Below are 27429 nucleotides of genomic sequence, written 5' to 3' on the forward strand. Positions count from 1 at the left end.
TAGTTGAAGAATTTCTTCATATGATTCGGTTGAGGCTTCAAAGGCTATTGTCTTCCCTTTATCTTTTTTCTGCAGATCAAGATTCATTTCAAAAATTCTTAGGGAACTCATGAGTTCATCCAGATTGATGTTTGAAGTGTCTTTAGATTCCTCAATGGCACAGACTTTGACATTGAATCTCTCAGGAAGCGATCTTAGGACCTTGTTCACCAATATTTCATTCGGTATGGGATCTCCTAGACCATGTGATTCATTTGAGAGTTGTCTTAGCCGGCAGTCATACTCAAGGATAGACTCCTTGTCCTCCATTCTCAAACTTTCGAACTTTGCTGTCACCATCCTTAGCCTAGTTTTACGTACACTTGCAGATCCTTCACAGTGCTTCTGGAGTATCTCCCAGGCATCTCTGGCGCATACACAAGTGGTGATTAAATTAAACATCCTTGTGTCAACAGATGAAAATATAGCATTGAGAGCCTTGGAATTATAGTTTGAAGATTGCACTTCATCCACAGTCCATGTACTTTCAGGTTTAAGTCGTGTGTCTCCATCAGCATCCGCGAGTTTTGGTGGACTCCAACCGTCAAGTACACGTTGCCAAGCTCTTTCATCAATGGATTTAATGAAGACCCTCATCTTTACTTTCCACAAAGCATAGTTTGATCCATCCAACACGGGAGGCCTAAAAACAGTATTTGTTGATCCTTCCATAATTCCTTTTCACTCTGAAAACAAAACAAAACAGGATCTCACTTAGTAGCGTCAAGTGGAAGCTCTGATACCAATTGAAAGTTTCGTTTCCACAGTGTATGAAAAATACGGTTAAGAGTTACGTGTATCAGATTGTAGGTGTTGTCTGTAGGTGTTGTAACACTCACGACAACATGCAGCGGAAATTCTAGTTTAACACATTAACACATAACTTAATTGAAAAACAATATGCGAGACAAGATGTAAATTATGCACAAGTACCAAGTACTTGTGCGATGCCTCAGGGCAAAACAATTCACTAGAAAAACTTGTAAGTTTACAGAAACCGATACTAGTGAAAGACGAAAACAACTCCCTCATATAGGCGAGTGACAAATTGCATCCTATACTTCTAACAAACCGTATAACCAAAAACTCAAAGGATGCATAAACTGAGAAGTGAAAAATCTTCAGAAATCAACACACTAATCAAAACAGTGATTAGGTGAAGTCTTCAAATGTTGACAGCACTTCACAGCGACACAATAACGATGGCACGAGATATCTTTGAACTCAGAAATTCTTCCTAGCAGCTTCGTCTCTCGCACCACGAAAATATTAAATCTCATCTCTATATATCATCTCTTCGCAAACCCTATTAAGCATAGAAAAAGAGTTTATTAGGAAACAAACTCTTTTAACCAATGATATCACATCTTAGAGATATTTTCACTTCTTAAAGATATCATGTATCATATCAACCCTAGATTTATATCATATATTAAATCTTATATCTAGAAAGGCAAAATACTAGAGATATTCAATTAAGGAGGGAATATCAAGGAATAAATTCCTTTCAAAACACGATCAAGTTTTGAAATAGAGAATACCTCATTTGCTAATGAAGCAATCATATGATAACATGGAGCAATTTATATTAATCAAACTTGACCTTAACAGTCAATACATAAACAATCCAAATAAAATGAGGATTAATAATTAATATACATAATCTCAAATTAAACATGCAAAAACAATCAACTAATCCAATTACAACTCTTATAGAATAAATAAAATTCATGATCTCGTCTCCAATTTCTCCCTTTCCATTGCCTGAGCCAGGGTTTCCTGCCCTCCAGCAAGTTTGTGAACATCGATATCGATTACCACAAAAGAGTCCTCGGATATGTCAAAATTATTAACGGGCTGCACGATTCCTCGGTGAAGAAGCTGCTGCTGCTGTTGTTTTTCAGCTTTTGGATTCTGTTGTCTGAATCCAGCTTTCTGTGAAAGTTCATTAACTGAAACTGAAATATTTTCGACGGATTTAACGATGTCGATAAGTACTGACGCGAGGAAAAGTAGTTGAATTGTTTCCTGGGAATGATCTTGATCGGGTAAATGTGGTTTTTCCAGGATGATTTTCAGGTCGTTTGCGGCGGCATTGCAAGTTCTTATGTGGGTTTCAGTCTCTGGTAATGGAAATGTCATGTTTTTTATTGAAGAGGAAAGTTGTTTGAGGGCCTGGCTAGATTCTGTGCTGATTATTCTGCATGGTTCTTGGATTTTCTTGATGAATTCTGATGTTACCTGCATATATTTGAATATGTATAAATTACAACGATCAAGTTATTAGTTTGATTGAGAAATTGTGTTCGGAAATTATATGTAAAAGTGGATCAAGAAATGTCAGAATTCGAGTTTCTTAAAACAAAATTTGGGAAATTATTTATAAAAAAATGTTAATTTTCTTTTGGTTCGGATTTTTTTTTTTATAAAAAGAACTTCTTTAAAATTACTGTTTATTCTGCTTTCTTTAAAAATAACTGGAGGTTGTAGTCTCGTTACCTGATGGTTTCAAGTAAACGTATTTATGAATAATTTTGATGTGGTGGGCACATTCCGTAGCCAAGGCCCCAGTCTTCAAGTATAGCCTCCACGGATGGCGGAACCTGAATTGACCGTGACAAGGTTCCCACCATGCCAAATTTGCCTGAATAATACTACCAATAATTAGTCATGGATCATCAACTATTTACTAACCTAATCTTATCGTAAAACCTCGAACAATCATGTCCAGATCGATCGAGTCACGTTCCGGGGCCATGGAAAATTCTCTGCTTATAATTCGCAAGAACTCCCGCGGCACCAGCCCCAGTTGTAACCGACCCATCCCTGATGACTTCCACCACAACGAGCCACAATGAAAAATTATTTGTTGCATGTAATTATTAATTTCATGCAGCAAAGAAATTTCAAGGGTTAGAAATATTTAATGATATTGGAGAATATAATTTTCAATTATTCGATAGCATATAGGTGTGAGTATGGTTGGAATTTTTTCTTACCAAAGTTTCCTCGGTTGTCTTTGAATTGAGAACACTTTTGTAGGCCACGAGGAATGACTTGTCACTGTCTATGGTGATCGACTTTTCATCTTCATTCTCTGGAAAACTCATAAATTCTCCTCCAAAACCTGTCCAAAAAATAAAATAAAATTATTTCTAGTAACTTTGCCACCTTGATAATTTGAGATAAAATTTAAACTATACATTAACCAATAATGTAGTAAAATTTCCAGACAAAAGTTTGGTCTCGACATGACTTGTGCCGAACATATATGTCAACTCCCATGAAAATATGAGGGTCGATCAACATGATCGAAAAACAATCCCGATGTAACATAGACTAACTCATAATATAAGGGTGGCTAAGTATACCTTCTAAAAAGAGAGCAATCTTTTCTATATTGGCAGCAATCAGATAATGCAAATCTTGACCCGCCCAAACCGGGCAAACGAATATGGATATCAAAATGCATGTTGCCCCGCCAATGAGAATGGTGGAAAGCCTCTGATGTGCCAATGCCAAGATTTCGCTGACCCGAAAACCCGAAACAGCCACTAGGGTGAAAGTGATGATAAATATAAGAACCCCATAATCGTATCTTCTCTTCACGTCCGGGAAAAATCGGGTAAATGTAGCTGAAGTAGCTGCATTAGTAGATGATTATATCGTTATTATTAAAGTCTGCGCGTCGTTAAAATTTACGATATCTTCTTAATCAAGGATTAATTATATATCAGTTGAAATTGCAAGTTTGTAAAAGTATATATTTACCTAAAATGAACACCATGAGTCCAAGAACAATAGGCTCTCCTTTATCTCCACAGAAATTGGCCAAGTACTCGGCTCCAATCCCTAATGCACCAGCTAACAATGTTGCACAACCTCTATTCAAGCTTTTTGATAGAGTCCCACCTTCAAAATTATACATTCCCATTAATTAACTTTACGAATTTTGATGGACATATTACGAATACGAGATTTTGCATAATTAAGGAAAACTTATATGTTCTAAGATATTCGAAAGATTTTTTTTAAAGCGACCCACGGGGGTCAAACTTGGTCACGCAAATATCTCGTGCCAAAAGAATTACTTCCAATCTTTTATTATGTCATTGGAACGTGGACCCATTTTTTTAAAAAAATTTATCTCGCCAATATCTTACCGAAATAATATCATTTTCAAAATATCGAGTACACGTGGACAAAAAATATCTAAGCATGAGTGCGAAATTTGGATATCACACCAATATAAAATGTTAATACTATATACCAAGATATTTTTGAACTCACCGACTGTGAATTCAAACACTAGAACGACGGTCAAGATAGCCCACATTCCGGCCTGCCCAAACCCGGCGTAAAGTGGCCTAAAAAAATACAAAGACGACACCAGTGTGAGGGCTAGCCCGACTTTAACCGAGTGTACAATCCTTCTTGGATCGTCTTCTCCAATTTTTTTGGTGAATTTCACGGTTTCCACCGCTTTCGACTTTAAATTTTTGGGCATGGACTCGATATATTTGCGTACGCATGCAACATTAATGGTGGGTTTTGTATTTTCATTTGGTGAATTCGCTGTCTCCATGCATTGAGAATTTGGGAGAGAAGCCATGCAAAAATAGGAGGGAAAGACAAAGATGTAGTTGTAAGAGTCTGACGATGCATTTGGAAGACCCACTATTTATACATGCTTGAAAAGTTGGTGGGGTTGAACTTTGAACTAAGATATTTTTGCTCCTCATAGATACACCATAATTTTACATGCATTTGTTTGATATTTTGGGATCTAACAGCTCTTGGTCGATTCTAAAGTGCTATTCTAATTAATAATTGTGTGACTTAAATTTTTTAAATCGTACGATAATTTAGGTGTTTTATCTTGACATGTTTCTACTTTTAATTTTCTGCATAGACAAACTAATATAGGAAGTAGCAAGGGCGAATATTATTGTTTCCTGACGTAGATTTCTTTATCTTCGCTATAATAAACTTTAATTTCTCCATCATGATATAATTCAGTGGTCGGATAAATTTGTAAAGTCGGAGATGCTAATATGATCGGCTTCTAAGAGTATTGAATGTGAAATTAAAGAAACTTTTTATGTTTTATGAGTTGCAGTAAAAGTTGGGTATGTTTGGTTATATTTTCAGCATTTTGGAAATAACTGAAGGAGAATGTTTGGTATGTATGGTTATATTTTTAAAAGGAGATATGTTTTCTTCTAGATGTTGCACCATGTTAACTTAGTTTAGCTTCTTTTTTTTTTCTTTTTTTTTTAATATTATACGATTATTTTCAAATTTGAAAAAATATAATGTGTTGTCATGTCAAATTATAATATAATATAATATATAATATTTTTAGGAAAATAATATTTTTTTCACTACCTTGCCTTATTTTGTGTTTTTGTTAACTAAATAATCAAAATTTGATTTTAATATATTGAATTTTGATTTATTTTATCTTTTAGTCATAATTCATCGGAATGTGAACATTACATCGAAAAATATTGATGTGTTGTCAGAAAATGTTGACTTGAAAGTTGACAACAATGACATTAGAAAATGCTAACGTTTTCAGCTCCATAATACCAGTCGGAAATTAGAAGTTATATTAGTGCATCAATGCCAAAATTCAACAAGTTAATGAATTAAAACTCAAAACGAAACAAGTCATTGAACTAAAAAAGTTATTTACTCTTATTGAGTTACGAAAACTGCATTTAATTTTTAGTGTAAAAATGAACCCAAAATAACAATTTTAAGAAAAAATTATAAACTAATTTGAATATGTTTCTCTGTCTTTCCAATTTTTTTTTTTAAAAAAATCGAACTATATATATACTCAAAAATTATCTCGAACTCTCAACTCTTCCTCTTGGGTTTGACTCTATAGTGTCTAATATCAAGCTCGTTTTTCCCCATTTTAGAGCAAGTATTTAGCAAGGTATTAACACAAGCTAAGACGAGGAGAAAGGTTCTTTGGCTAAGGAAATTCTCTCTATAATATGTGCCCGTAAGTATTTAATATGTATCTACAAATATTATGAGCATGCGTGCACGTGATATATATATATATATATGTCTGTGTGTGTGTGTGTTTGATAAATATCTTAAAATTTGGAATATATTCGTCGAAGTGCGAAACTACTCATGTGGTTTCTTTCACGCTTTATACGTGAAACTCATATAAAACTAATTAAGAAGGTGAGAGAAGAGTTTATTTATTTAAAAATAAGTACAAAATTTGAAATATTTTTGATTAATCACTCTTTAATTGGAACTATCCATACTTTTATTAGTCATAATTAGTCACGTAATGGTAAAATAACTTCTACTAGTTGTTGAAATAATGCCTTTGGAAACTTTACCACAATCATCTTGTTATGTTTTTGATCTCAGGGCAATAACTGTTCATTTATTGGCAAAATTTGTGTGAGACGGTATTACATGTCATATTTTGTGAGACGAATCTCTTATTTGGGTCATCCATGAAAAAAATATTATTTTTTATGCTAAGAGTATTACTTTTTATTGTGAATATAGATAGGATTGACCGGTTCACAGATAAAGATTCGTGACACCGTCTCAGAAGAGACCTACTCTCACTTATTTTGTGACTTTTGCTATCAATGTCATCACATTTCAGTTCTAATTTTGTGTTGGTAATTTTATTCTTTTTTTTTCATATGAATGTTGATTCGATACTACATATCTCAATGCATATTGGCATTGCATCAATGTTACACCAGCGATACATCGAAAAAAGAACTAAATTGAAATAAAATGGAAGATTAAAACTGAGATTTGACAACATGTAAATTACAATTTATAATGAAACTTTAACGGTTAAAATATATATAAAATGCCAACTCTTTAGTGTTTTTTGTTCGAAGACAATTTTTCTAAAAATTCCGTATTTGGAAGATGACAAATTATATTAATTTAATTGGAATGGTTATCTTAAAAAAACAGATATCACGCCATGTGAACGATTGCATACCTAAGATATTGATTCTTGGCTTAGGTTCAACTTTGATATAAATTTATATGTAAAATATAAGATTAGTATTAATTGTACATGCACAATAATAATAATAATAATAATAATAATAATAATAATAATAATAATAATAATAATAATAATAATAATAATAATAATAATAATGTATCTGTACAACGAGCACACTTTCCGCTTTACCAAACGCTATAATTGATGGTTAATGCTGCAACTCAAATCTTTTAAACTTCATAGCAGCCCAAATATCATGGTTTGATCGCTCTATTATTTGGTTTGTTATATATTCTGAATGGTTGCATACATGTCATAATGTTTATAATGAAGAAGTTGAAAAAAGGAAGGAAAAAAAAATTCAATCACATACTTTCTTTAGATTAGAAGTCCTAATCATGTTTAATATCTAATGTTGAATTCTAAGGTTGTCTTTGATTGGTTCTGCTTTTCTTAACGTGATTATAAATTAATCTTTTAATCTCAAAGTACTAAATTGCTAAATTGAGAAAAATAATTAACATGTGCACAAATAAGGCACATCTCATGACGTTAGTTAAATAGATTAGTTTCGAATTAAATGGACAAGATTATTAATTAATAATTCTCTCCATTAAATCATTAATATATACACGAGACAAATTTGAAGTGCATATTGATGGAAAACTTAGAAACAATTGCATAATTAAATTTGCAAAATGTTAAACATGGGGATATTAATTAAAAAAAATTGTATTTTTGGTCATTTATATTTGTATTTTGCGATTGTAGTCTTTTATATTGTCAAATTTCAATATTACTCCGTGCAATTTTATTTTTTCTTCCAACATGACACTGATGTAACGCTGACATGTGTAAGTGTCAGTTCAACATTATCGATTAAAAATTTTAAATTGTCAAAAATCGAAAGATACATTACTAAGACCGAAATTTGATAACATGGATGACCAAAATCATAAAAAAATCAAACATAACCTCATGATCAAAATTTTAGAGTGGAACTTGTAACACTCAATGCCGATAACTAATCTACTTGTAACACTAAGCAACTTGCGGAGCAAATTGGCAGCTCCACTCTGCTAAAAACATGAGGCCGAAACTCGTTTACAACTACTTTCTATAGCCACGAAAAAGAGGCTGCCTGAAAAGGATTTTCACATATTCTTGGTTTATTGGCCGGGGCAGCTTTTTTTTTTGGGTAAGATGATGAAAAAAATTAGGATAAATTTCACTTTGAAAGCACTATGTTTCATGTCATTGCTCACTAGCGCATACAAGTGGCAATGTGTGTGCTACAAATGTGAGGAATGCAGTGTTGTCCACTAAATCTTGTAAATGACTTTCGATCACAAATTAATCTTGCCTCTCTTCTTGTTATTTTCGATCACAAATTAATTTTTTTGGCTGATTAATTAGTAAAATCAGCCAATTACATCACATTTAAGTATTGAACAACTCTTCCATTAATCAAGAACGAAATATTTTCGTGTTGTTTAAGGTCTACGTGCTGATATATGTTCAACTAATTTAATCAGTTCATCTATATAATTTTCCGAGCGGTACGAATCTTCAATTTGATTTGCTGTCCAACTATATGCTCATCTTTGAGGTAACACTTATTTATTAGACGTGATGAAACATGACAAGAAATTGATTTTTTTTTTTTGAGCGAGATAATTTATGAGAATGTACAAAGAAGCCAAAACCCAAGTTGCATAGTGGTTAAATAAAGAAAGAAATGGAACCACAAAATTATTTTTGACGCGTGATCCACAAATATTTCAGATTTACCAATTTGTGTCCCAAACTTTATAGTATCTGCTGCAAGTGCCTTTATCCATTGAAATATTGTCAATAGTGGAACTGGTACGTACTTCTTGTTTTGGACCGTTTCTGTCTCGACCACACAACCCTTGATATTTTCTACAATTTGATTAGCTAGGCCGGTTCCGACTGAGTCAGAGTTCTGAAAAAATAAATTAGGTGAATCTGTATTTTAGATTCTGATCATTAATATCTTTTGTTCATATATATTATGTTCTAAATATATTTATTTAATATAAAATCATATCATATAAATAAAATATTAAAATTTGTGAACGAGTTTGTAAATTATTGAACAAAATAAAAGTTCGAACATGTTTGAGTTCGCTCAAGTTCTTTAATTTAAATATAAATCAAATATTTCTTGAACCGACTTGATTCGTTTCATCTCTACTCTATGGAGTCTATGAAGGCTCGAGATCATGCATGATTGATGATATGTGTGCGTTGCCTAGCTAGCGTTGAAAGGCTCTGAAATTTGTCCTTCGTTTTCCCTGATTTGTCGCTTTTTGAGCCAAATCCAACAGAATTTTCGTTGAATATTTTAAGACAAAGATTAGCGTCTGTTCAAAGTAGCTTTGGCTATTTCTAGTTTTATCCAACATATTTGAACAGAACAATCACATTCCGTTAGTAGATTGGATTAAGCTCAAATCATGGGCGAAGTTTCCTTAGCCCAAGCTGCCCACACTGACGATGAAAGAACCAGAAATTTGATATTTTTTTCAAAAAAATACGAAATAATACATCTCAATTAAAGTAAAAACAATTACATTTTATGGGCAAAAATTTTAATTTTTTTTGGGTTGTCTTTTATTTTTTTCTTCTTGGACTACCTGAGTTGAATACAAACATTTTAATTTTCTGGGCTTTGTTTTTATTTTTCTACTTAAGCTACTTATGTTGAACACAAATTGAACTAAAATCTCAATGTAAAAAATAAAAATAAAAATAAAAATAAAAGAGCCCATTTGATGGCATACACGTGGCTCCGCTCATGCACACTGAGCCTTGAAAAAAAATAAATAAATAAATAAATAAATAAATAATATATATATATATATATATATATATATATATTAAAATCAAATTGCAAATTTTTATATTGTCTCTTTTAAATTTAATCAAATTTATAAAAATAATAAATTATCATAGTAATTGTTAAGTTATTGTTGAGTTCTAAATCTTAAACTTAAACATCTAATTACGTCATATGTTATATATTTTTAATTTTCTTTTTGAAGAAAAACTATCATTCGTTACAATACAATCACAATAAATTAATTTTAAATAAATAATCAAATTACTAATATTAACATATTTTATATTAATTCTACCAAATGATTGCAAGTAAGGTGTTTTCACATCAAATAAATGATTGAATGCATGATAATCCAGGCCAATCTAAGGAAAAAAATAGTTTGAACAGTTCGTAATGAGTGATTATATTAAAGTTTCAAACTATGAAAATTTGAAAAGATCAACGGTAAGATAATTATTTTGCAGTGCTTAATGGTTACATGATTAGAAGATAATCTGACAAAAACTTGTGTGAGACGGTATCACGAGTCGTATTTTGTGAGACAGATATCTTATTTGGATCATTCATAAAAAAATATTATTTTTCATTGTGAATATTGATAGGGCTGATACGTCTCACTAATAAAAATTCGTGAGACCGTCTCACAAAATACACTAGATCAAGATACAAGATCTACTCCTGAGTCAAATAGGGTTTAATCTATGTACAACAGTAGTAATACCACCGCCGGTATGTTTTAATACAATATGATTAATCATTCATTTGAATTCAAACTAAAATATGTAGATTTTATCACTCCTGATATAAGTATATGTCTATTCCCATATCAATAATTAATTCTAAGAAAAATAAGAGTCTAATTATCGGTACTGTCCATTAATATTTCAATGGAACTAAAGTACTCTATTTTCATATAGTAAAAAATATTATAAAAATATATTTCAGTAAATTTATGTATTTCCTTTTCACTATCATATCCACTTTCCAAAATTTTTAAAACTAATAAAATATTTCTTGAATATTTGTCCAAACTTTTGAATTTTTAAATGATTATATAATTCATAATATAAAATTATTATAAAAAGCATTAAATTTAAAATAACAAAAAAAGTAAAAAAAAAATATCATATATAAGAATACAACGCGTGCAAAGAGTCGCTAGTGTATTATTAAATAGACAAAAACTTATGTGAGACGGTCTCACAGGTCGTTTTTGTGAGTCGGATCTCTTCTTTGGGTCATCCATGAAAAAGTATTACTTTTTATGGTAAGAGTATTATTTTTTATTCTGAATATGGTTAGTGTTGACCCGTCTCACGGATTAAGATCCGTGAGACGGTCTCACATGAGATCTACTCTATTAAATATTTACCTTTACATGCTTTTATACATATTGATATGCCTTATTTTGTGCATAAAAGGCATAATCATTGAGAGAGATTGTAAATCTAAACCTTAAGCAATCATATGAAAGTTTTACATATAGTAAATTGGTAATACATTACTCAGTTGAACTTTCAGTTAAATATTTAAGAGTGATGCTACATGTACATCCATATTTATACATCAATTTGTACAACACACAAAATTCAATGCAAAAATTCAATTTGTCAAAATCTCACGATACATTGGATATAAAATCTCGCGATATAACAGTAAAATCTCGCGATATAATGGTTGTAAATATCGCTGTAACGATATATTGGTTGTACCTTTAGCATTATTCAATATTTAAATCGACTAAAATTCGTGCTGAGTTTAGTGTGTGATGGGCTTAGCCCATTTAAAGCTTGTCCTAATCGATAATAATTTCTTTTTTTTTAGGAAAATTAACATTGGAGATAAATTCGATGTTGTCTTTGCCAAAAAGATTACATAGTTTCAGCTTATATTAGATAAAGTTTATTTAGATGATCCTCTTTTTTCTGAAGCCCAAAACATATATTTAAATGAATTTAGAAGATGTGTGCAAAATAATTGACATTTATTACCCATGACTTTTTAATTAAAAATAATTACAATTGAATAAGATCATCACCAATATTAAACACATCATCGACCGATCCAAAAATAACATATACAAATATACTCTCATACATTAGTGTTGTCACACACACACAGAGATATGTATTTCTCTGACATCCAAATACTCGTATATTTACAATCTCGGTTCTAATACAAATACCAAGGCTAAATTATCATATATATTATTATGAAATTCAAATACAAAATATAATTCCTCCATGATCGCATTTTCTCTTTGTAGTCGGGTAAAAGTTTATGGATGAGAACTTTCCTCATAAGTTTAGGGCCCCAAGGGAAACTCGAACAGGGATGACGATCCCTGATTTTTTTCGAGTTTGAGTTCGGATTCAGAGATTTTTTAAAATCCCGATGTAGTTCGGGGTGGGTATGGGATTACTATCCTCATCTCCGAACCCACCCCGAAAATAATATCAATAGTAAAATAGTAGTATTATTAGTATCGATAATATAATAATATTATTATTTTTAAAATATTATTGATATTGATATTAATATTATCACTAATAATAATAGATAATAATAAATGTTGGTTTGAGAAAATATCTCGTTATCGTCTTGTCATATTAATATTTTTAAAATGATGATGAGGGCGGAGATCAACTGGGGATGAGAAGTTGATCTCTGAAATTCCCCGAACCCGAAAAAACAGAGATCGAAACGAGTATGGAGGTGGGGATGGGGATGACAAACCCGTCTTCGTCTCGTCCCATTACCATCCTTAGGTAAAACCGTGTAAACGTAGTCGTTGCTAAATTACCATAAGATAGAAATTTAGTAGAAAAAATCACCAAGTGCCACGATTTCGTTTCCTCCCACGTATTAATCAAATGCATACATCTATTATTATTATTATTATTATTATTATTATTATTATTATTATTATTATTATTATTATGTATGTGTGAGTGCTTTACAAATATTTAAGAAATGTTTCTTAGCTTCATTTTATTTTCACTATGGAAAAATAAGTTGTGCAAACTATAATTTAATTACGTAAACGGAAAATAAAGTAGTGTTTACTAATTTTAATTGGATTTGCATCTCAATCAAATAGGTTTAAATATTAGAAAATAAAATGGAGTTAACCAAATTTATTTTATTTTAATATTTATCATCAAAATATATTTGGCCCTGAAATAAATTAGATTCAAATCTGAGCCATTTAAAAAAAAAAATAAGAAAAAAATTATTAAGTTAAACATTCAGTCTACTCTAAGAGGAGTAAAGTGTATTCACCTTTGACAATAATGGGCTTCGTTGAATTAGAAGGCCATTCATTTTTCGGGCTCCTATAATTAAATTCCATGGTGGACATGAACTTATGCAACAATTTAATTTGATGAATTGACTTCTCAAATCTCCAAATTAATAAAAATTATATATCCCCCGAGCTTATTAATTATACTCATATTTAAGATATTAAGTAATATTTTTTCATGAGCGATTTAAATAAAAGATCTGTATCATAAAATTGACTCGTAATACCGTCTCAAATTTTTTTTATGTATATATATAATGAAAAATCTCACGACTAATACACGATAACTTTCTAATTTTAGAGGGCAAAGTTAAACTTCTTAAACAAAATAATATATAAAATTCAAACGATTTTATTTAAAATTACGAGCATTTTGCTCGATTTTAGTCCTGAAAGTAAGGAGTAGGTCTATTGTGAGACGGTTTTATGAATCTTGATCTGTGAGACTGGTCAACCCTACCGATATTAACAATAAAAAATAATACTCTTATTATAAAAAGTAATATTTTTTCATGGATGACTCAAATAAGAGATCTGTCTCACAAAATACGAACCGTGAAACCGTCTCACACAAGTTTTTACCAAACTCAGTCTTTCATAAAAATATAATAATTTAAGCTTGTCGACTAAAACAATATGATATAAAATAATAATAATATTTGAGTGGCGCATTTATATTGATTCTTTGAATTTAATCAAAAGGCTAAAAGACTTTATTATTAGATATCTAATTTGTCTATCCTTTCTGAAGCACAAAACATTCGAAACCCCTAAAAGCATGAATTCCACAAAGAAGAAGCAACCGACGAATCATGCTGATTAATATAATTTAATAATCAATATAAAAACAATAATATATACTATAAAAATTTTATTACATGATCATCGTGTCCTCGAATAATTAGATGGTTGGAATTTTAATTAAATTAACTACTTCCACTTTTGAAAGGATAGGTGATATCGATCTTAATGTTGGCATTCCATGAATCACACGATTTACGCCAAATTTCGTATTAAAATCCATAAGCTAATATACATAGTATCAACTGTAAATGATGACAAATCATGGGTAACTTTTTTAATGGGGAAAAAGTGTGAATGCATCATCTATTTAACTTGTTAAGAAATTATTATTATTCTAAAGTTTTGGTGATTGATAAAATCAAAACAACACCTAACTGTTTCAGGAAAACAACCGCAATTTATTTTGTATAACAAGAACACTTCAAACCGTTTGGAGCTCAACCGCCTGAAGCATGTCAGCAGCTTGAATAAGTTTCAACCATTAAAGCTTTCCAACCGGCTGCTTAAAGATTCAAAACCGCTTCATTAAGAGCTATTCATTGTTTACTTAATCAAAGACATTATCTAACCGGTTCAGGACATGCAATGATTCTGCATCGCTACAAGTCAACCATGTCCTGAAGCAGTCCCCATAAAGATCTTCCTTAATGTCACTATCCCAGAATAAAAAGATTGCTTATACATCCTACAAGTTCTCATAAGGCTAACAGTTACTACAAAAAGATGCTCAGCAGCAACTCTTCAAAAGAACGAGATTCAAAGCTGCACAAGAAAATAGATCATTAAATGTTTAATGAATAACATTTAATATTGTTGCAGCTGATAGTGACACATCATTCCAATGATACAAGTTTATGTTACACATTTTTTTGACCGTTGGAATGATAGCTTATAAAAGAAGAGTTGAAGAATGCAGAACACACATCGATCAACTAAGCTTTTCAACCGCGCAATTGCTATTTTATTAAGCTTGCATACTTGATGATTTTGAACTCATCTAAGGTCATATACTTCATCGCTCATCAAGCACACACTCAACAGAAAGATATCTAATCATTAAAGGATCATCTTCGTGCTACTATAACATACCGTTTTCTTTACTTCAGTAACCTTTGGTTATTTGATTGATTGTATTGTATGGTGAATTGATTGTATTGTATGGTGAACCGAGTGTTCTTAAAATCTAGAAGGTAAAGTGATAATTAAGAGTTATAAAACAGGCAGTGTGATAAGTCCTGATTGGAGTGGACTGTTGCAATAAGTTTGTACCAAAATCTTTTAGTAGAATCTTTCCTAAAGAGTCAGAAGTTGTGACATATGAGTTTTATCTCCGAACATCCATAAAAATCACGTGTGTTTACTTTCCGCGAACACTTGCGTTCAAACATTTTCTTGTTAACAAGTCAGCCAACCGGTTGAAGCTATCATTAAAAATTTTGAACCGTTTTTTGCACTTTGCAAGTGGTTCATATTTCTATTCGTTGGAGAAAAATTTTCAATCACCTAAAAACTTTTAATTTGAAACAAATTTTACAATCAACGATTTTTAAAGAGTTTATTCACCACTCCCTCTAAACTCTTTTCCGATCCTAACATAACTCGACTCGAATATTTTTACTCAGATACTGTCTGATTAGACACAACACAAAGCAACTAAAGGTATATATATATTTCTTTATAGAAATTTTCTCTAGCAATCACAGTCAAAATGATGCAAGGTGTTCATGCATGCCATATATTTTAATGTGTATGCTTTTGTAAATGAAAACATAAAGTTAGTGCTTGTGTTTTTTTTTTGTGCATCTTTTTTTATGAAATAATATGTAGTGAGTAGGCAACGTGTAGGATAACATCTTTAATGTCACCATCCATTTATTTTGAGGATGGAATTGATATTGCCCCTCCTTTAATTATTAGATGGCAAATACCATTTCCTCCTCCTTCTCTAAGTAAATGTAACATTACTTCTTCAAAAATATATATGATAACATATATTTTAAATTATTGGACAAAACGATTTTTAATTATTTAAAATCAAGGAGCATAAATTTGTTTAAGATCAGAAACGGATTTACATTGGGGCTGTACTGGGCTGTAGCCCAGCCCACTTTTTAATTTAGCGACGGTTTTTAAGAAACAGTCGCTATTATTGGCGACGGTTTAGGATAACCGTCGCCGATGTATCTGCGACGGTTATAATTACACCGTCGCTACTAGCGACAGTGGTTAAAAATCCGTCGCTAATAGCGACGGTTGCGAAAAATCCGTCGCTAATCGTCGTACATGACGAAATTCATCCCATATCCTCTGATCCGCCCCACCTCAATGCTACAAAATTTCTCTCCCAAGTCTCAAGCTCTTTAGCGACAGAATAGAATTGTGGGCTCCCGAAGAAATCGAATTGTTCATCGGCAAAGCAACAAACCAGGTAAGAAGCGGCTATACATTTTTTATTTTGTTTTTAATAGCTTCTCTGTGCGTGATTTGTGGTTTCTTGATTGTTTGTTGTTGAGTTGTTGATTGACTATTACTTGTTTATTTGTTTAATAATTATTTTATTCTTGCTTAGGAGTATAACTTGAACATTTCAAAATGGAACATCAATCTGCTGAAAGAAAGGAACAACATTGGTATCATCTTTCTTTAAGAAGAGAGATCGTCAAGCAAGATACTTCAATTCCTACGGTCCTTACAATATAACATCAATCCAGTGAAAGTCTTCTATTTCTCAATATCCAAATTCCTTCATGTTTCTCTCCTAGAGACGATCATCAGTCTTCGTTTACTTTTATTGAACGAGATCCGGGAAATAGAAAACAGATATGTGAATATCATGTTAATGTACGAGATGAGATAAGACGTTCATATCTAAATATGGGGCATTATCAACGAGATATGTTGGAGTATCCATCCAGGTACAAAATTTGGAAGCCAGAATCGTCGTTTTCAGAAAATCGTTGTAGGGCACAACTTCGTTGAACGATATAATGTAATTTTTTTTAATAATATATAACTTATCATATTGAGTTCAAGCCCCCCTCAACTTATATTCCTGGATCCGTCCCTGTTTAAGATCATGCACCCTTGTCCGATCTTGCACAGGTAGAAAAGATAGGGGTGGGGTATAGTTGTGTTGACAATTTAATCAGATTATAATTTTCTTAAAACAGATTAATTGTCATATCCGACACGTGTTTCGAATATCATATTGGACGATTGTTTTCTTCTTGACCAATTACTATTACACTTATATAAAATGTAATTCAATATAAGCTTACTTGTACCACTTTTATTTTCTTACGTGAGCTATTCAAAAACTCATTTACACTCTCAACCCCAATTTTAGATTACAATCCAACAATAATAACACAAATATTTATTACAATTTTTTTAAATATATTTATTTACTTAGATGAACCCAACAAAATTCTCCCTTATTTATATACAGGAGAAGGAAGCTCTTTTTGCCTACAATATCACACCAAAATTCGGCATTTCTAGGATGCAGAGAGGCCACGTTCTATTTTGGAGAAAAGCCCCACGATTTCAATACTATCCACAGTTCCACACACACACAAACACTTAAAAAATTTTCTTACCTCTCTTTTGGAAGAGCCAAATTCTTTTGAATGAAAAAATATTTTCGAATTGAATTACATGATAATAAGTCTTTATGGAGCGAGGTTTACCAATTAAATGAATTGAACAAGATATGGTAAAATAGTTATGAACTATATAAAATCGCAAACAAAGAAAAATACGGGTTTGACGGGTTTTATGTTAAAATTATGGATCGTTTTTTTTTTTTTGCACCTTTAAATATCCAAGTATGTTGAGGTAAATGATAAATCCTTTTTATAAGCTTCACTAATATTGTAATCTTACATTAAAAAATTACTAAAAAAATCAACATCCTACTCAATTAAAGTTATTTTTAATTCAAATATATTGAATTTACCATGTCAATGGATCGAGATTCTAGCTAGAATTCACTCCCGACTGTCGATATCTACGTGCATTATTTAGAATAGCTGGTCTACGCATTAATTGTATGAAATATATTTATTTGACAAATGAAAAGGTCTTAAAATTATATTTGTAACTAAAATTTTGTCAATGGTTGGATCCCATGCATTAATTTCTGATTAGATCATAGAATAATTTCACGTTTGAAAATAGAGTCATTTGTAGGGTCAAATGTTATATTTAATAATCGCATCTCATTTCACCGGTTCAAAAAAAATTTACGTAAAAAAATGAATGGAAAATAACTACAGTAATTCCTGCTGTGTTATTTTCCATTTATGATTTACCCAAGTTCGTGAAGGGATATTAATGAATTTGCATGCGTATTCCACTCTTTTTTCCTTTACCCTTTCTTCAGTTTATGGTGTATAAAATATAAAATTATATTCCGTAAATTACATATCTACATATACAAGTGTTAAGATTGAAACTTGGACTTAACTCAACCCCAAAAGCTATTTCAAGGAGGGAGGATTGTCCAAGCCTATATATACAACTCACATGTTATTTATCCAACTGATGTAAGACAATTAACAGCAAGAAATATGTATGTTTATGTAGTCAATTAATTATCTAATTTAAAATATAATTTAAAACTACTATTATTTTCCTGATGATGTTAATATATATCTTTTGATTATTTTTTTTTGGTATAATTTCTTAGTAGCGACGCATATTTGACGTGGGCAGGAGGCAAGTGTCCCGAACTTATATCGGGAACTAAATACTCTACCAACAATTATGTACCAAATCAAAATACCGTTGCATTGGTTTAATGGCATACAGACATATTATTAATTTTCTTACGAAGGAAAATATCCATATCCATTTTCGTTAGTGATATCAATATGACAATGTTCTATATTCCCAACACACTAATATATCATTATTAATTTTTTACAAAAATCGATGTGATTAGGCAGTAAAATATTTTTGGATTTTCTTTTTGCCCCAAAAGTAACACCTTTTTCAAATTTCTATTAATTTGAATTTTTGTTATTCAAGTTTGAAAGTAATAGACAATCATCTGCTCGACGACGTATTTTCTCTATTCGACACGTGTTCTGCCGACAGCGACAGTCCAGCCAACAATAAATAAAAAGCAATGGCAAATGGTCACACGTCTGGCCTCCCATTGGCCATTCGCATGACTCCCCACTTGCCCCGTTTTCTTTGGGCTCGGACCCACACAAGGCCCAATGATTCATGACAGGCCTAAAAACATGATTGGACTTGTGGGGCCCGTTATGCTGACCGGCGAATCTTGTGTCTATTTCCGGTGCTGAAGGCGATGCAAGCTCGACGCAGGTACAGTTCGTGACACCGAGACCCCAAGCAACAGCTAAAGGCCAAAGGGTGTCTGTTCCAAACGCGCCGCCATGGGTGGTAGGCTACTGCCTCTACGCCTGACCCTAAAGTGAGTGCTCCGTTGCTTTCGGCTTTTTGCCTTGAAGCTTTTGGATGCCAATTGGTCGAGGGGGACCAAAAAAAATGTCTTATACTTTTTATTTCAAAAATGTGAATCTAATAAATTTATTTATTCAAATAAATTTATATACTTGTACATGGTCCTTTTACATAATTTCATTTTTATTCTTGGTAAGTGCCTAGTTTATAAGTTATGATGTGAACTCATTGTTTACAAGGTTTAGCGCCTATGCTTCCTCAACCATTGCATGATGTGTTTACCTCACTCCCAGCCGATTATATATCATTTCGATCGAATTTTTAGTAATTAGCTCCTAATGTCAACAGCTCTTATGTTTGACTCCCACAACCAATAATACGTACTAATCCCCCAACTCAACCTCTATTGATGGGGCTAGCTCTTCGGCTAGAGAAACGAAAATTGGAATGTTTGGAACAATGTTTCAGATTCAAATCTCAACTGTAAAACCGACGAATTTTGGTTCTGAAATCGATTCCAATATATAAAAGGTGAAACTAGAACCAAACTGCCTGAACATGATTTATGAATTGACCACGAAAGTTTTTGGTTCCGGTTTAGATATGGTTTGAACCGTTTTCAATTCCGATTCCCGTTTTGAAACTGAAATCAAAACCGGAAATTAGTTTTAATATCATTTTTTTAGAAACTGTTCCAATTTCGATTTACGATTCCAAGAGAACTATAGTCGACTATAACTAAAAGGATCGAAAGAGTAATCCTGTTTTTCTTTTTCCTAAAAAAATTTAATTAAGCTTTGGTGGTGGCGACTGAGTGATGGCGAAGGTGGTGGGTTACATGTAGATTATTTAAAAGTTGCAGGTAAACAATTTTGATATGATGTCCATCAACTGTTCTCACCTTTGTATCCAAAGTGACATTTTTGATATGTTTCATCATAGATAAATGTCGCTTGAGAGATCGGCACAAAGAGATCCCCGAGACGTAACTTTGTACGAACTATGGAGCCTGAGGTTAGGCAATATCATAAAAAATATTAAACCAAACATTAATTAAATTACCATGGTCTAATATAATCCCCTATCAACCAAATACAACCTAGCTAATTATTTTGTAACATATGGCCATGGAATTAAAATTTCAATAAATCAATAATTGAACCAGTTGATTAGTCAAGATTAAAACTAAGTTTTTGTAAATAATACTCCTACTTAAACATGAATATAGAGTTAGGCCTTGATCGGAGAAAATATATTGGGTGAAAACCGAAAAGAACATAAAACTCTCTGTGAAAAATAAATGATCACATACAACTACGAGTTCTTAAAATCTAAGAAAATATCTCCGTCCTTTTTTTGTTTTCATATGCATGCGCACAGTTGGAGAGCCAGGAATATGGCTCCGTCCGGACTAGAATTTTAAACTTTGAAATCTTTTAATATTTTAAATTGATCTATCTGAGCTAATATCATGTTAATCTAAAATTATACAAAATTTACATATAATTGGGCTAAGCCCTGGTATTTACCCATGTGACTCCGTCGCTCGCTGCATGCACATGGCATTACACTTATAATTATATATAAGTGAAATATTGTTAAAATAATCATCAATCGACTTATATTGATTTTCTTAAATTTATTAATCCCGTTTTTTAACAAAAAAGGATTAATATTGTTTGAATTTTTATTGAGTTAAAAAGTTTAAAATTTTAAATTTGTTATTTAAATTTTTATAAAAAAAAAAAGATTGGGTACATATGCAAACCATAAAAGAGATGAGATTTTGGCTTAAATTTTAAGAACACGTGGTTGTATTTATTTTTCACATCGATTTTATGATTTTTTCGATTTTCACACGGTGATAAAAGATATTTTCCCTCTTAATCCCTAAGCAACCTATTTCACTTTGCCAAACCGTGGAAAGTCCCCATATAAAACGTGATTTTATCTTAAAATGTTTATATGATTCATGAGACAGGTTCAATTGTTAGCTACACTTCATTTAATTTTGCCTAAGTTACTACGTGTTAATTAAAATTCATATCTAGTAGGATCGACTGAGAGATAAATATTGAGCTATGATAGTTTGGTTCTTGAGATATTGAATACAGATGATTAAATTGCGTTTGGTTTTCAAACAATTAGTAAGAAAAACAAAATAATTTTTCATAGAAACCGATTAAATATTTTGGCAAAACATTTAAAAGATATGAAAATTGAATATGTAAAAACGTTTAGGTAGAATAATTTTATCAAACACTTGAATATTTTGGTATTTGAAGAATAAATAAAATACTTCAACAATGCATCTTAAAAAACAGTAGCAATAAATAAATAAAATAAAGATGCACAAATTTGTTTATGAATGTTCGGAGAATAATAACTCTTATGTCATCCTTTCTTTCACCTAGGAATGTATCACTAGAAAACTTTAATTTATACAACTCTTGTACAAACTCATTAAAACTTAAGACTTATCTTTTGCCTAATTGAAACTCCTAATACACTCGATTGTAGGCCACAACAACAAAATCCACATAATTTTAACGTCTCTTATGCCAAGACTACAAATACAATATTTAATGTCTTTGTGTGAATACTCACTCGTCTAAATTTTGAAGCTCAACTCTCATGTATATGTGTGAGTATTTAATCCATTACAGTGAATCTATATATAAAATATATCTCCACACTTGAGTTTGCTCTCATTCTAACTAATTTCTTCATGTAGACTACTCATGTTTTGAATTCTCTTTCAAAGATTGTATTTGATTTTCAACTTATTGTATTTATAGCATCCAACAACGATATGTATGTTTGAAACAAAATATGACTGTTGAAAAGTGTATGTACTGTTTCTGATATTGAAACAATCATATTCGTGTTGCTGGATGTTTGCTGAATTTGAACCTTCGCTGAATTTTGTGGTGCTGTATTCAATATACTTATTTTGGGCTCTACTACATGAAGTGGATACTGGTTGTCTACTGGTTGTAGCGGCTATTGGGTTTCAGTAGTCATCTCTAATGGTTTGGGATCTACTGCATTTCAAGGTCTACTGCTTTTCAAGTTTCAACACTCATAATTTCATCACTCATTATTTTCAGTAGTCATCTCTACTGATTTGAGATCTGCTATATTTCAGGTTTCAGCAGCTAAACTTTCAATTTGAAAAAAAACAACTTGAATAAATATGTTAGAAATTTATATTACAAAATATCAAATTAATTGCCATATATTACAAAATTTACGCTTTTAAATTAGAGTTGCCCCCTTCTAGTTGGATTCATCTATGAATGAATAGGAGTGATCATTTATATTTTTGAATTAAAAATTCAGTATTCATAAATATTAAATAATAAAACAGCATACAATTATTTAAAACAATTAGTAAATCCTACTAAAATTTATACATTGTTTTACCCGCAGGTTCTAGAAACAAAGGCATGATTAATAGCCCTACCGAGAGGCACAAATTTGGTTCTAAGATGTGAATTGTGCCACTTCTACATGTACAATATTCACATATTACTCGCCGGAAATACATACCCATTGAAATAATCCATTGGCTTATTTATTTAATACATACACTTTATATATAATATATATAATTAAATAAACAATTTCTATGTGTACACGTATAAGTAATTTTACAACAAGTGATGTCACTCATCACATATAAATAATTTTTTTTTTTAGGAATCAACATTTTTTTTAGATCCAATAATTTTTTTTCTCATAGAATATTTTCTTTTAATTTAACGTGACATGTCCATTTCAACTTGTCACATTTATTTGCAGTTATTCATTATAATATATATTCGGATAAAAAAAATTCCAGCCTCTTGGCTTCAATTCCGTATAAAGAAAAAGGCCACAGCTCCTCGCGGAGATGTGAAGTACGAAATGCGCCTTGATACGGCTCGAGTGCAATTCCATCCCCACATTGGGAGTTTATCAGGTTTACGAACAATTATTCGGAATTGCTCGGAATTGCTCAAGTCTAGCCGTTTGCTGCATCTGTGACTTCCAGCTTGATCTTACAACCATTATTTCACCTATATTATAACATCTTAACTACTTAAGCTAGCTTTAAATATGATTTATAGCAAATTGAGTTTTCTGTTAATTCATTTTTGTCGCTGGTCATTTCATTAACTTAACTATGAGATATTATCGAAAGATTTCAGCTCGCCAAAGTCTAACCGTTTGCTAAATTCAAGTTCTAACTTCCAATTTGAGTAAATATGTTAGAAGTACAATAACAAGTTTTTTTATCATAAAAACTAAGACTGCTAGCATTTACATTAGTAAGAGTATTTATGAATTAATATATGATAGCAATATAATTGAATACAATTAAAATTTAATCAATACATATATATCTTTAATAAAATAATAGAATTGTCTATGCATTAAACAAACGAAGATGAAATATGATTCTGGAAAAAATTCAATGGATATAATTTTAAAATTTTAAATGAAGACTAACTAGCTCTTATCCAGATATATATAAGTTTCGTGTGCATAAGCTTATTTAATACGGGTTTATTACAAAATAGTAGGTGAAGTAGTTCTGCCCCACCAATGACTTCCACCAATATAAATATTATAAATTAAATGTACCCAATTAATTATCGATTGCTTTAATTAAAATTAGACTTTCAAAATATTGAAGATTTGACTCATGCCAGCTTGATATTTGCATACAATTTACGCTAAAAAAATATCAATGTTAATGACACGAAGAATCCGTGTGCGTGTAATTGTGAAAGAACACAATGAGGATAGTATTGGTATAAATATTCATATAATTTTAAAATTATTTATAAGAGAAATTTCGAAAATTCTTATAAATTTGAATCCCACGCACATCTTTTAACGTCGAACGATTATGTGAAAGGAAAATTTCAATTTAAGTTGTATAAACCGGTCTCTTTTGAATTTTGGATATGTAACTTGTGAAAATGGATTTTTATTAAAAAAAATTGTTTTTTTAGTTTTTGTTATGATATGTAAGAATTATATTGTTCGACAGATACTAGTAAATAATAAAATTATCAGTATAGGATGTAAAACAGAGAATTTGTGTTATATCAGAATTAAATGTTGTGCCAGATGTTATGCAGCGGAATATTATATTTTGTAACACAAATTCACTTTAAATAAATAAATGGGGGAGATTAAATTTGCACAAGTATAAATACTTATGCAATGTCTTATGGAAAAAATTAATCACTGGAAAAACCAAATCGTTTACACAAAAACCTATCACTAGTGATAATGACAAAAATCAATTTCCTCAACACTTTGAGAAAATTAAAGCTTTCTAAAAACAGATAACCAGAATAAAACTAAAACAAGAAAGCAAAACGTGATGCCAAAAAGGAATCCACGAAAACAGTCTTCAGCCAACTTCTTCACAGATGTTCCCAACATTCACAGCAACACCCGGTATCTGCACTCTTTAAAACAGCACGTCTCTCGAAGGATTATTTCTCTGACTTTTTCACTGCGTGCACAAGTGCGTGTAAGTATGTATTTGAGAGAGGAGAGCACCACGAAAATCTCCCACGAAAAACTCCCGCGAAAATCACTTCCACGAAAAATCATACACGTTAACTCTCTGAAATTTTCTTTTCTCTATGTCTCTCCCGATTGCTTTTGAATCTCCATATCTTATTTATAAATATCTCCTCTTCTATGATTTATCTTGATGGAAATCTGTAAGATATGATATACAAGAATTCTTTTAGAAACAAAATCAATAATACCATATCATATAAATCATTATCATAAATATTATATCTAGAAGATCTTTATCATAAAGATAATATCTAGAAAAGTAAAACTCAATATTCCACATAATCTTATCAAGAAAGAAATTAAATTTAAGGAATATATTATATCACAATAAAATCTTAACTATCTAGAAAAGCAAAACCATAATTAAATATTACACCCAATCAAATCAACAAGAAAAAGATAATATTAAAGAAATCAATTTACTATGAAAATTATATTTCTCTTTATGATTTTTTTTCTCCCAAAGCCACTATATTCAAGAAATATTAATGCTTATTTGGTAGCACTGATTCTATCTTAAGTTGTTCATGTGACAAAAATAAAAATTTTATTGCACATATTAAAATTCACTTAAGGAAAAAATAAAGGAAATAGCAAACCTTTTTACTCTCAACTTAAAGAATTGGGTGGAGTCTTACTTTGTTTTTTTCTCTTTATTTTTGTTTAGATGGGTTAGCATGTGTAATAAGCTTCAATATCATCACATGAACCATGTAGGAGACCATAGATACAAAACAAACAATATTTGATGGATTTAGTAGTTTAGACAAAAAAAATACCAAAACATAAAATTCAAGTTGCTGGATGAATTGAAACCAAATTTTGACAAGTTACATGAATAAAATAAAAACCTGACAAATTTATAGGACTAAAACACGATTTTCCCATCATGTTTACGGAGCTAAAGAACAAGATCAAGAGACGGGATTTTGATTTCAGGAGACGGGCTGTGAAACTAAACTAACATAGCGATTTAATATATTCACAAAGAGTAGGTCTCTTGTGAGACGGTCTCACAAATTTTTATCTGTGAGACGGGTCAACCCTACCGATATTCACAATAAAAAATAATATTCTTAGCATAAAAAATAAAATTTTTTCATGGATGACCCAAATAAGAGATATGTTTCACAAAATACGATCTGTGAGACCGTCTCACACAAGTTTTTGCCATTAACAAAAACTTTTGTGAGACGCTTTTACGAGTCAATTTTGTGATACAAATATCTTATTTGAGTTATCAATTAAAAAATATTATTTTTTATGCCAAAATATTACTTATTATTATAAATATGGATGAATGAAGATACGTGAGACCGTCATGCAATTCTCACGATAAAATTTTATTTTATTTTACAAAATTTATATTTCATATTGAGAATAACGAATTTAGTCTAAGAAGCATGTCCCATGAGCTCATCACATGACATTTAATTTATTTCTTGGAAGCATTTTTGTTATGCGTAAAAATACGGAGATAATTAAACAATGTGATATATTTTTTTTCTTTATTATGTATGTATTAAGAGGTTTTATGGTAGTTGGTCCCACCTTCCTTGGCATTTAAATTGCTTTATCTTCAAACTATTCCATCCACCCAAATTATACCACAAAAAATTATAAAAATAAATAAAATTCAAAAAAAAAGACAAAAGAGGATTCAATAATGAAGATGGGGACCTCCCCCCACCACCCCCAAAACCATTTAATTTAATAATTTTAAATAGTATATAATGTAAGTTTCAATTTAATCAAAAAAAGTGATTTACCAGACGTCGTGAACTAAGATCGATCACCTCTCATTTTCCTATTCTTTAGTTTCTTCCACTTTTCAAATAAATGATCAAATATTTTGAGTGCAAAAAATTAAAATAAGTTAACACACCAAACCACGACGTGTCTATAATTTCAAGCAATCAGTTAAAAAAACTATTCTAGGATTATGTTACAAGGTAAAAAATTTATATAATATGTTAGTAAAATAATTGTACCACGCATAATATATATATATATATATATATATATATGTATGTATAAAAGACATGCATATATGGCTCCTGTATATTTGTTTAGGGTTGGGGTAAAATATTTTTATGTTTTGTAGGAAGGGGACGTTACCTCGTTCTGTTTGGTTCTGTGTACGTATACGTGTATCTATCTCTTCTGACACACTTTGATAATGGCATATTTTCATTTTCATACATAGAACAAAATAGACATCCCCCTCCCCTATCTTTTTCACTAATGCAAACTTCAGTTTTCTTTCTTTGTATCTGATGATCATTTGAAAACGATCGGGTCAAAACCACTGAACTTCCCTTCGTTCGATCCATTCGCAGGTGATATAATTAATCAAGAACATGTAGGAAAACAGATCTATTC

At 31.0% G+C, this 27429-nt stretch overlaps 1 protein-coding gene across 1 annotated transcript; it reads right to left on the reverse strand.

Annotated features, from left to right (window-relative positions):
- Positions 1–1656: 1656 nt before the first annotated feature.
- On the reverse strand, positions 1657–4670 carry LOC140839740 (aluminum-activated malate transporter 8-like). The gene is made up of 6 exons (XM_073206666.1): positions 4330–4670; positions 3811–3951; positions 3411–3683; positions 3039–3166; positions 2558–2683; positions 1657–2280 (listed from the first exon to the last, which is right to left on the reverse strand). Exons 1-6 carry the CDS (start codon positions 4649–4651, stop codon positions 1768–1770), a joined length of 1503 nt encoding a protein of 500 aa, XP_073062767.1. The 5' UTR covers positions 4652–4670; the 3' UTR covers positions 1657–1767.
- Between the last annotated feature and the right edge of the window lie 22759 nt (positions 4671–27429).

This window comes from Primulina eburnea, chromosome 8, assembly GCF_022965805.1.
Source record: "Primulina eburnea isolate SZY01 chromosome 8, ASM2296580v1, whole genome shotgun sequence".
Taxonomy (NCBI): domain Eukaryota; kingdom Viridiplantae; phylum Streptophyta; class Magnoliopsida; order Lamiales; family Gesneriaceae; genus Primulina; species Primulina eburnea.